The 12,164-nt window shown below is 37.3% G+C and overlaps 1 protein-coding gene across 1 annotated transcript; it reads right to left on the reverse strand.

Moving 5' to 3' along the window:
• LOC18784458 (pentatricopeptide repeat-containing protein At1g25360) lies at positions 4,828 to 9,340 on the reverse strand. The gene is made up of 2 exons (XM_007216336.2): positions 9,269 to 9,340; positions 4,828 to 7,716 (listed from the first exon to the last, which is right to left on the reverse strand). Exons 1-2 carry the CDS (start codon positions 9,338 to 9,340, stop codon positions 5,218 to 5,220), a joined length of 2,571 nt encoding a protein of 856 aa, XP_007216398.2. The 3' UTR covers positions 4,828 to 5,217.

Below are 12,164 nucleotides of genomic sequence, written 5' to 3' on the forward strand. Positions count from 1 at the left end.
CAGGAGGAGCATTGCAATGCCAACACTTCTCAAATTTCAAGACTTTTTCCTTCAGAATTGTCACATACTGAAAACGACAGGTTGCAAAACACAAGCGACCGGTCGTCGAAGAGTCTGTCTGAAAAAGACCAGTCGCAGGAAGCAAGTGACTAGTCGCCCGAGACTCTACCTGAAAGCGACCAGTCGTTGGTTGAAAACGACCAGTCGTCCCCCAAAAATCCAAATCTGCTTCAAAACGACTAGTCGCCAAAGGACCGTGACCAGTCGTCTCCCTGCTCTCAAACTCATGAGGAGAACATTGAGGAGTTTGTGCCCGCTCAGGAGAATTCTTTAGCTCCAGTACCACACCAATCACCTACTGAGGACGTCATTCAGGTAACATCTTTTCCTGAAACTGATAACATTAATGAAATATCCCATGATAATTTAATTTCAGAAGGCACAGAGCCTGTATATCAGATTCCAAAACGGAAGAACTGTGGAAAACCTCCAGTTCACTATGAAGCAGATCTTAATGCAAAAGGGAAATATCCCATCAACAATTATGTATCCATCAGCAAACTATCAGAGTCACGGGTACACTTTGTGAAGCAATTGGCAGACATACCCGTTCCTAACAGTGTAACTGAAGCACTAGAAGACTCAAAATGGAAAGAAGCCATGAATGAAGAAATGCGAGCTTTCCAGAAGAATGGCACATGGGAACTCGTGTCATTACCTCATAGAAAGAAGACAGTGGAATGTAGGTGGATTTATACCGTGAAACTCTAAGCAGATGGATCCATTGAAAGATATAAAGTTAGATTGGTGGCGAAGGGGTACACACAAAGATATGGGATAGACTACCAAGAGACCTTTGCCCCAGTAGCCAAGATTAAAACTATCAGAGTCCTTCTGTTTCTAGCAGCAAATCTCGATTGGCCATTACATCAGTTTGATGTCAAAAATGCTTTCTTACATGGAGACTTGGAAGAAGAAGTATATATGGACTTTGCGCCAGGATGTAACTTAGCTCGTGACAAAGAGAATCAAGTTTGCAAGCTCAGAAAGTCATTGTATGGGTTAAAGCAATCCCCCAGGGCATGGTTTGGCAGATTCACTAAATCCATGAAGAATTTTGGATATATATAGAGTAATGCAAATCACACTTTGTTCTTGAAGCATGATGAAAGAAGACTTACTGCATTGATTGTTTATGTGGATGACATAGTCGTAACTGGAAACGACACAGGAGAACAACTGAAACTGCAGAAGTATTTGTCTCAGGAATTTGAGATGAAGGATTTAGGTGATCTGAAGTACTTTCTAGGAATTGAAGTAGCCAGGTCCACAACTGGTATATTTTTGTCTCAAAGGAAGTATGTATTAGATCTGCTCATTGAAACAGGAATGCTTGGATGCAAACCTGTTGATACATCCATCGAGATGAATCACAAGTTATGTGAAGACATGGATCAATAACCAACCAATAAGGAACAGTACCAATGCCTTGTTGGAAGGTTGATATATTTAGCTCACACAAGACCAGATATTGCATATGTTGTGAGTGTGGTTAGTCAGTTTATGCATTCACTTAGTGTGTCCCACAGGAATACAGTTGATCGGATCTTAAGATACTTAAAGTCAGCACTTGGGAAAGGGTTAACATTCTCCAAAAATAGAGATCTCGAAGTTGTTAGATATACAGATGCTGATTGGGCTGGCTCTGTGACTAACAAACGCTCTACTTCAGGTTACTTCACTTTTGTGGGAGGTAACCTAATCACTTGGCGGAGTAAGAAACAAAATGTGGTTTCTCAATCTAGTGCTGAAGCAGAGTATCGAGGAATGTCTCACGGAGTTTGTGAATTACTATGGATCAGAAGACTATTGACAGAATTGGAGTTCAAGCCAGACAAGCCAATGGAGTTACATTGTGATAACAAGTCAACCATCGATATTGCCCATAATCCAGTTCAACATGATCAAACTAAACATGCTTAAGTGGATAGACATTTTATCAAAGAAAAACTTGAGAAGAGATCGTCCGCCTACCATTAGTAAAATCAGAAGATCAATTGGCAGATATCTTAACCAAAGTTGTTTGTGGAAAAGTATTTTATGACTCACTTATCAAGTTGGGCATTGGTGACATATATGCACTAACTTGAGGAGGAGTGTTGACGTGAGTCTTCTAATTAATCAAAGAGATTTACTTCCTTGATTAATTAAGGGATTTACTTTCCTATTTTTATGTAGTTGATAAATTATTGTATAATTAGGAGATACTTTCCTAATTCTTTATTGTATCTAATTCCTTGTATAGCACCTTGTAAACTCTTATATATACCTCCTTATGGAGAAGAATAAAGTTAACATAATACATTCAAACCATATTCATATTTTAGCATGGTATCAGAGGATGTATTCAATTGAGATTTTAAAAGATTATTTTGGGATAAATAAGTCTTATGGTATTCAATTAAGACTTTTCAATAATCTAAACGAGTCTTGTGGTATTCCATTAAGACTATTATGATTTTTTTAAAAGAGTGTCAAAATCTTGTGGTATTCAATCAAGCCTTTAAACAAGTAACAAAAAGTCTTATGGTATTCAAAAACTTGTTAATTTCGAAGGATTTTTTCAAATGCGAAATTGTGTGAGACTTTTTAGTGAGATGTATCCCTATCTCAAATCCCACCCTAACCCATGAGACTTTTTTTTTTTTTTTTTTTTCACGTGAGATTGTTTTTTGTGCTCATCCACTTCGCCTTCTCTCAAAGCCAACTTCAACACCCAAAGCTTCACCGCCACCAGCCATCTCTGCAACTCTACCTGCAAACCCACTTCACCTTCTCTACTATACATGCAAACCCACTTCACCTTCTCTGCATATAGCCATGATTCATGTTGTTTACTCATAGGAGGTTTGGGAGAATTTCAAGGGAAATAATTTTTCGTCTTTTCTTTCCTTTTTCCTTTTTTTCCTGGGAAATAGTTTACAGTTTAGCCAAATCATATTGTTACTCTATACATGTCAAATTTCTTTATGCATTTTTTTTTTTTTGGGAGCTTTGAGATTCAATGAAACTATCCATTAGACGAACAAGACTAGAAATTCACACACAAGATGATCAACAAGAATACTTTTTTTTTTTTTTTGTTCTTGTTGCCTCGGTCAACATGGATAGAAGAGAAAAAGAAGGTGGTAGGGGATAGAAGAGAAAATACTACCACCGAAAAAAACATAGGGCAGAAACTCCACTTGCATAGAACCACATGATATCTCATAACAGTAACAGTTCATAAGGTAACACAAGCAAGTTCCTTTTATACTATTTGACTGGAGTTACCAACTGTGCAGCAGGCCAGCGTTAAGATCGTAAAACCAGCAGCCTCCCCTGTTCTGGGTTCACTATATTTGTCGGGCTAAATATTTAAAAAAGTTTCAAATTTTGGTTTGGGCTATGGCCCTCTTTTGTCAGACCCATATATAAATCCTGTAATATAAATCTATGTGGTCCTTTCAAATTTTATAAAATCTTATGATATAATCTTTAAAATCCAAAAGTTAAAAATCTTGAATATACAAAATTATCAATAAAATCTTATAAGTCATTACATTCTGATTAAATCCGCTGAATTTTTTAAAATAATTTTTTAAAATCTCAAGTGAATACACAGGGCTGCCTTGTAGATGATTGGGACTGCTTTTGAGCTTCCGTTTTCTCCTGAGAGCCAGTTCGAGGCTTCGAGCTCTTTGGAACTGAAAATCAAAAGGAAACGACTCGTAAGAAAAACGTTTCAAAACGGAAATTTTCTCTTACTAGAAAATTCGACATATCCTGCTGTTGTTAGATTGTAAATCTAAACCACTAACCAGTACATATATATATATATATATATATGTGATGCAAGCATATTATAGGATAATTTATAACAGCATACCTTGTGCTGCAAATAAAGGAGGGTCGCGTCACATTGACTAACAACCCCTGAGATTGATGGTGAAGGAAGAGGCATCTTTGGTAGAAGTATAGCCATGAGCTGCAGGATCTCCACCCATGTAAGTAAAGAGGAAATCCTGCCTATGACTCATATCTCCGTACTGGACAACGTGAGTTTTAATTGTTCTTCTTCAAACCTGTAATTAGTTAGTAATGTTGTCTTGTTAGATTTACATGGTTAGGTAGATGCTCATGAGTTTTAAACATCCATACGAAATTCAAATTCACCGTCTCGCATGAGAACATCTTCTAATCAATCTATACTCTAACAAAAAAAATAAAAACTAAAAATGAAAAAATAAAATGGTTACTAAACGACCCTTAAGTATCGATGGTTACAAAAGTGTTGAATTGATGAGTTAAAATGGAAGCCGAAATGTGTCCCTTGTGACACATTGGAGTGGCTTGAGGTTAGTGAGTCACTTGTTTTCTCCCATCCATAATATTTGTTGTGATTTGAATATTGATATAATGCTGCATCGAGCATATGGTGTGGTCTAGTCTACCAAACGTGGGCAAAATTTGAGAGGCTTCTCTTTATAGAGCATACTCATTTGGCTCAAAGACAAACTAACCTAATTAGTTTTGTCTACAACTTTGGATGTACTAACTAGGGTGTACAAAGATCTAATCCAATCTAATCTTCACAAATTGACCGATTCAATTCAATTCAATTTTAATTGGTTTTGATGATTTAATGGATTGGATTGGATCCCTAATTTCTAAAACTGACATAATTGGATTGTGGATTTGCTTGTGAGAATCCAATCTAATCTAGTTAGTTTCATGTTTATTTTGCTCATGTAGGTATTTGTAATTAAAAAAGTTATGAAAAACAAGTTGGTCCACTGCATCCTCGCCTGGAAACAATGGCTGTAGAAGACTTTGGATTGTTTTGATCAGTTAAAAAGTAAATATTCTTTAACCCAAGTTAACTTAGGCCAACAATAAGCCAAAGCAGTCGATAACCTGGGCCAGAAGAAGCTCAGCAAGGACACAACCAGCTGCCCAGACACCAATGGGTGTTGAATATTCTTTGCACCAAAGATTAGTTCGGGAGCCTGATAGCCACGAGAACATATGTTTGATTTACACTTGCATTCAATCATGTCATGAAGACAAACACACCAGAACTTTTTCACTTCCGAAATCACAAAGCTTCACCTGGTGGTTGAGGGGATCAACCTGCCAAGTATTTATAAAACCTCCTCCCATCAAGCTCGGGCCAGATTACCAGTAATTGCCACAAGAGCATTCACCATTCCTAAAATGATGAAACCTCTTTGCATCCCTCACAATTATGTCTCTTCCAACCACTCTTGACATAAACTTAATTGCAGTGTGGCAATCCCCACAACTCCTAAGATTCTTAAAAACTCTGATTGTGGCTCCGAGAGGAAGCTTCATGAGCCCAAATGCAACTGCAAGCTTCTCACTGTGAGTAGACAAGGAATACTCCTTATGCTCAGACTCCATATCATGCAACACAAACTTTGTGTCAGGGAGATATCCTAACTTCCTCATTTCAAGTCCTAGTTGCTCAAGATATTTGTACACAGCTTGGACCTCAGGGTGCTCAGTATCACCAACTAAGAAGACGTGGACCATGTTTTCAACGTCAATCCAACTACAACCAGGCTCTTTCTTAACCCCTCGATCTCTCATTAGTTTCCGCACCTTAGCCACATCATCCCAACGGCCTATAGCGGCATACAGGTTTGACAAAAGTATGTAAGTTCCATCATGTTGTGGCACCAACTCAAAGAGTCGTTCTGCTGCTTGAATTCCTAAATCCATATTCCCATGAGTCCGACAACCAGCAAGAAGAGCCTCCCAAATTGGTCCACCTGGCTCAAAAGGCATCGATTCAATCAAGCCCTTGGCTTCTGTGAACTCCCCACATCGACACAACAGATCAATCATGCGAGCATAATGGCCTTCATCAGGGCTAATACCATAACAGACACGCATTGAACTAAAATAATGGCGCCCTTCCTTGACTAAACCAGCATGACTACAAGCTGATAGAATGATGAGGAAAGTTATTCTATCTGGTAGTATATCTGCCTTCAACATTTGTTCAAAAAGGTCTATTGCTTGAACACCATGTCCATGTTGTGCCAGAGCTGCAATCATAGCATTCCAAGACACTGAATCAATACAAGGCATGGTAAGAAACACAGAGTTTGCATCCTTGAAAACTCCGCATCTTGCATACATTGTGATGAGTGCATTTGCAGCTGAAAGGCTTGAATCAAAACCCAAGCTAATTAGTTGAGCATGGAGCTGGCGTCCATGCTCCAATGCTCCGAGCGCAGCACAAGATGTAATTGCTCCAGAAAATGCATAATCACACGGCTCAAAACCTTCTGATCGCATTTGGTTGAATAGCGTCATCGCTTCTTCTCCTAATCCATTTTGAGCTAAACCAGATATCATCACAGTCCATGTCAGAATGCTCCTCTCTGGCATTTCCTTAAAAAAGGATTTTGCTTCCTGGATGCGCCCTGCACTAACATACCCTGAAAGGATTGCATTCCAAGAAACAAGATCTTTAACAGGCATATTATTAAAAATATACCGTGCTTCATCAAGTTTACCACATTTGTAATATAGTGTAAGCAATGTATTGTTCACAGATAATGAAAAATCCACAGTAGGCTTCGCTTCGGTTCTAAGTATGTAAGCATGCACCTGCTTCCCAAGCTGAAATTGTCCATTATTAGCGCAAGTACTAATAACACTAGTGTATGTAAATTCATCCTGATGAATCCCCAGTAACCGCATTTTCCTAAACAAAAGCAATGCTTCTTGAAAAGAATTGTGGTGAGCATAACCCGAAATCATCGCATTCCATACAACTTCCATCCTTTCATCCATCCCATCTAGCAATTCCCGAGCTGCATGAAGGTCTTCATTCCTTATGTACCCAGTAATCATCGTTGTCCATGATAGTTCATCTCTCTCAGGCATCTCATTAAACAAATTCCTAGCTTCACCCATCAATGATGATGATGATACTAATGGTGAAGAAGCACATCTAACATAAACAGATAACAGCGCATTCCACACCGAAGTGGCAAACCCTGTTCCTGACTTAACTACTGCACAATGTAGTTGCTGGCACTGCTTTTCAGCATCCACTATCTGTGCCACACCACTTAGTACAGTCGTATATGTGAAATCGTTAGGCCTAAAACCACCTTGCCTCATCTCACAAAATAGTCTAATAGAGGCATAGCCATCATTGTTACGAGAATAGCCTGTGATCATCGCATTGTAACAAACAGTGTCTCGCATGCTCAATGGAGTTTCATTGAATATCTTCCGAGCCAGCGTTAGATTCCCAATGGCAGAGTACGCCGTAATCAAGGTGGTTCTAGCAACAATGTCTGGTTTGGGAATTTGATCGAACAGTTGGTGGGCATAACTAAAATTTGAAGATTTACAGTAGACATCAATCAAGCGGTTAAGAATATGGTCACGTGGCTTGAACCCAGAAACTATCATGTGGGCATGGGCCGTTCGAGCTATAGAGTATGAGACGGGGCTTTGAGGGCAGCACAGCTGCAGTTGGGCTAAGTAACGGTGAGCCACTGTAAAGAAGATGAAGCGAGGCAGAGGGCAAATGATGGGAAAGCGGGCAATATTGAAATGGGATTCTCCTTTTTTTCTTTTTTTTTTTTGGGCACCCAAACAGAATGGATTCTCAGACGCAGGTAGGAATTCCTACATATTTACCTTTATTTGCCCCCAGAACATTTTTTATGTCTTTTTCTCTTTTTTGTCGTAAATTGGTCCTTAAGATCTTGAAGGCATGCTTGATATGTTACGAAAATAATTAAGAGTATTTACTTATGCACTCAAGATCTTAGGGTTAATTTTCCCACCCCAATATCCTTGTATTAAAAACAAAAACAAAAACAAAAGTGAAAAGGGAGAAGTAGTTTAGAGAAAAAATAAGAGCTTAAAAACAATTGAAGAGGTTGTTGTAGTCCATCTCCTTCCATCCAAATGCACTTTGAAAAGTAGTCAAGGTGTTGGGGTGGACAACTTCACAACCATTAAGACATTTAGTTTTGATTAATAAAACAAATAAATCGGGCATTTCAAGAAAACACTAAAATAACAATTATTTAATTAAATAATTATATGATTTTTGAATTGAAGTGATTCTTTATAGAGATGATATTTAAGAGAATATCTAAAAAATAAACGGTTTAGATCATTATAATACTCTACCTATGTTCAATCAAGATATCATATAAATACAATATCTTATGATACATATAATCTTAATCTGAGTCATAGTAAGTCATTGTCAGCAATGCAAGTCTCAATGAGGTCACCATGGTCAATGTGGTTAAACCATCTCCCAAATCCGACCTTCACTTAATGATCCTGGTTTAATATATAATCAAATCAATGAGATTCGAAGTAGGCTCAGATACGTACAACTAAGACATTGATACATTAATTGACAGGACCCGATTCAAATTCTACTTTGGAATCCGAGCCGAATTCTGTGCGTGTCCGACACCTGGTGGTTGCCGGACACAATTGACCAAACTGCCCTTCTAACAAAAATTCTATCAAATTTAAGTACGACTTCCGCCGAAAATTCGGCAGAATCTCCCCTGTAAATTGAACATTTCCCAAAAATTCCACCTATAAAACAAGCATATATGTTTATATATAACCCAATTGCCAGCATGCATTAGATTATATTCAAGCAATCAAGCATCATATCATTCTGGCCTCAGGCCTCAACAAATTGAAATAAATCACTACGTTAATAAAACTCATCTCAACTTCCAGACATCAATTGTACATTAGAAATCTCAAACACTCCAACTCGTGGCTGCACCTTGTAACATTAAGCTACCTACGTACCCTTACTAAGGGATCAAGCCACACGTAGTTCTTTCCAATACTCGTATCATCATACCCACGATCGCACGATCGGATAATTACTGTAAACCTAGCCCTATGGTTGTCATTTCCAGAGTATCCGGGACTCCGTTTTACAGTTCGTCGAATCCTCTACGATCCTGGAATTACCTAAATCAACATATACGAAATTGACTATGATCCAACGGTTCAAAGGTATCGAACCTGAAAATCGGACAGTGGGCGAGAACCGTTCGGGGTTCAAACGTTGTCTGAATTGAAATCCGAAAGTACCTACATGCTCGTGAGGACCAGGAGATCATTCTGAAACCCTAAATTGGTCCAAAGCCTGGCCCACGCGTCGGCAGCGCTTGGGTGTCCCAAGCGATACCGGCGGACGGAAAATCTCAAAACCAATGGCCACCCTTCCAGCTATAGCTACTACTCGACGTGTGGAACACATTATTCAACTGCGGAAACGTCCAATTCGGACGGCAAGTGGTCGGAAATTCACTTGGAAAACCTGCCAAAACCTAATTTACACATCAAGTTATCTAGGCTAGAAATTGATCAAATCCTACCCAACCATCAACTAGAGCTCGAGACGTAGATGAGAAACCATACCTCACTGGCCGGAGATGGTGGCCGGAAACGGCCGAAAAAGACCAAGAAAGGCAGCTGATTTTCGCACAGCAGTTCGGGCTCGTTTTTGGCTCAACTTTGGCTCGATTTTCAAGTGGATTCACTTGGAATCAAGGCTGGATATGGATATTTATGGAAAGAGGAGAGAGAGACGAAGAAATTGCAAGTTGTGGCACTCGATTTGGTGACTGGACGGAGGAGAAATCGAAGTTTGAAAATGGCTGGTCGTCCCCCACCCCCCCCAAAATCGCGAAACAGCAGAATCTGGGTTTAGAAAAATCTGAACTTCGAAATATTTACGATTGTGCCACTGAACTTCTTTTGACCGTAACTTTTTCGTTACAACTCCGATTTGAGCCCACTATGTGTCTACGGACTCATCTCGACGTGCTCTACGCAACAGTATAACTGAAATTTCCAAATTCATTCCTGGTCAAAAGGTCAACTTTTTCTCTAATAAAATATTCTAGGGGTATAATTGTCTTATCCTAGAATAAATTAATAATTAAAATTTAATTAAGGATCAGGTTGTTACATTAATGGGATCCAAAATTTGAAGGGCTTTGATGATGGCATTACTATTAAAATTTACACCAAGCAGTAATTTTATGTTACTGCCAACCCCATAAATACCAACTTCAAATACTGAGCAAGAATGTTCTATTAAATTATGAAGCTCAAACCTCCGCCCCATTAAACAGCAGAGATTTGAAATTATCCAGAAGAAGGCAGTATTGAAGAAATTAGAAAAAATACATAAATCAACAATAGCAAAATATAATTCGAGACAAGACAGCGACAAACAGCAGAAACAACACCATAATTAAAAGATAAACGACAAGCCGCACTACTATTATGCCCCTCGGGGCACCGGACTTTTACAGCCCCTACCCTAGCTAGATTTGAATAAACTTATACATATGGTGTGGTCTAGTCTACCAAACGTGGGCAAAATTTGAGAGGCTTCTCTTTATAGAGAACATAATCATTTTGGCTCAAAGACTAGCTAACCTAATTAGTTTTGTCTACAACTTGGGATGTACTAACTAGGGTGTACAAGATCTAATCCAAATTAAACTTCACAAATTGGCCGATTCAATTCAATTCAATTTTAATTGGTTTTGATGATTTAAAGGATGGGATTGGATCCCTAATTTCTAAAACTGATATAATTGGATGGTGGATTTGCTTGTGATAATCCAATCTAATCTAGTTAGTTTTATGTTTATTTTGTTCATGTAGGTATTTGTAATTAAAAAAGTTATGAACATTTTAAGTCATTTGATGGAGTTATGCTTTAATATATTATAGAATCAAAACAATTTTCTCTAACTTTTCATTTATATTTTACATTTACGTCTACTAATATATTTGATTATATTAAATCTAACAAAAAAATGTTTCATATTTCATTATTATATTTTTTTCATTATAAAAACCGATCATCCAATCTAATTCGATTGGATTTGATTGGAAAAATCACAATCCAATCTATATTAGGTTGGATGCAGATTGGCTAAGTTGTATGGGTTTCGAACCAACGTACACCCCTAGTACTATCCTTAAGATGTCTCTCCAAGCATAGTAGACTTTCTTTTGTGGACTTCATTCGTGAGTACCTTGGAATATTGTGGCGTGGCCTAGATTTGCCTTAGTAAACTTTATTTGTGCTTACCCTTCGAGTTATATTGGGGTATAAAAAAATAAACTCCAAACTTACTAATGATATGATAAATCATTTCTTGGTATTCTTTAATTTTTTTGTTTTTTTGTTTTTAAAAATAAGAAAGATAAAAAAAAGTCTATTTGTGTTCCATAAAAATAGGACCTTGTTTTGCTTTTATTTTTTATGTTAATTTTTTATGAAAAAGTATGCATTATCCTTATTTAATCAATACTTTCAATTCTTACTATTTTGATTAACTAAGGGAATAATTTTTGGTCAAGGGACTTCTAACTTAAGTGGTTAAAAACATTTACTCCTGTACTCGAGCTCCAAGGTTTAATTCCCCACCCCCATCCAAATATCGCTTGCATAAAAAATAAAAATAAAGGACTTTTATTTTTTGTATTTCGAATGTTTTACCATTTTATGCATGCATGTTCAATTCCCCCCACCCGTAATTTCCCAATATCGCTTGTATAAAAAAAAATAATAACTTTTTTGTTGTTGTTGGTATTTTGAATGTGGCAAACCATTTCTTAACTAGCCAGGAGACATCAAATAATTTTAGTCAAATATTGGTTCCCTCTTCCTCTAAATAATTCAATCTCATTAAAATAAAAATAAAAGTATTCAAATGTCCAAACTAAAAAGAGTTAACACTAACACTTTTTGAGATTTATTTACAAATTTATGGGATTTCACCGACACTCTCTGAGGTTTCAAATTGATTTTTTCTTCTTTCCTTTTTCTGGGTATTATGGAGACCCCAAAAAGTCTAAAAGAACAGATAAAAGGGCATATCCACCAAAGCTAATTCAAATTTTGGTTAAATTTGATTTCAAGTGACACAAAAAATATTTATTAGTTGGGTCACTATAATTGAATGCGACTCTATCAATATTTTTTAGTTGAGTTATTTATAAAATTCTTTGAGATTTCAGAAATTATACTAACAACTCTTAATGTTTCAAAATAATTT

Source organism: Prunus persica, chromosome G3 (genome assembly GCF_000346465.2).
Source record: "Prunus persica cultivar Lovell chromosome G3, Prunus_persica_NCBIv2, whole genome shotgun sequence".
NCBI lineage: Eukaryota > Viridiplantae > Streptophyta > Magnoliopsida > Rosales > Rosaceae > Prunus > Prunus persica.

What these genes read in the sequence shown, in the direction of transcription:
- LOC18784458 (XM_007216336.2), bottom strand. Translation starts at nt 9,340, where the DNA reads ATGTGTTCCACACGTCGAGTAGTAGCTATAGCTGGAAGGGTGGCCATT. An exon ending in TTGAGATTTTCCGTCCGCCG is followed by an intron (nt 7,717 to 9,268) that starts GTATCGCTTGGG and finishes GTAAATATGTAG; the next exon opens with GAATTCCTACCTGCGTCTGA.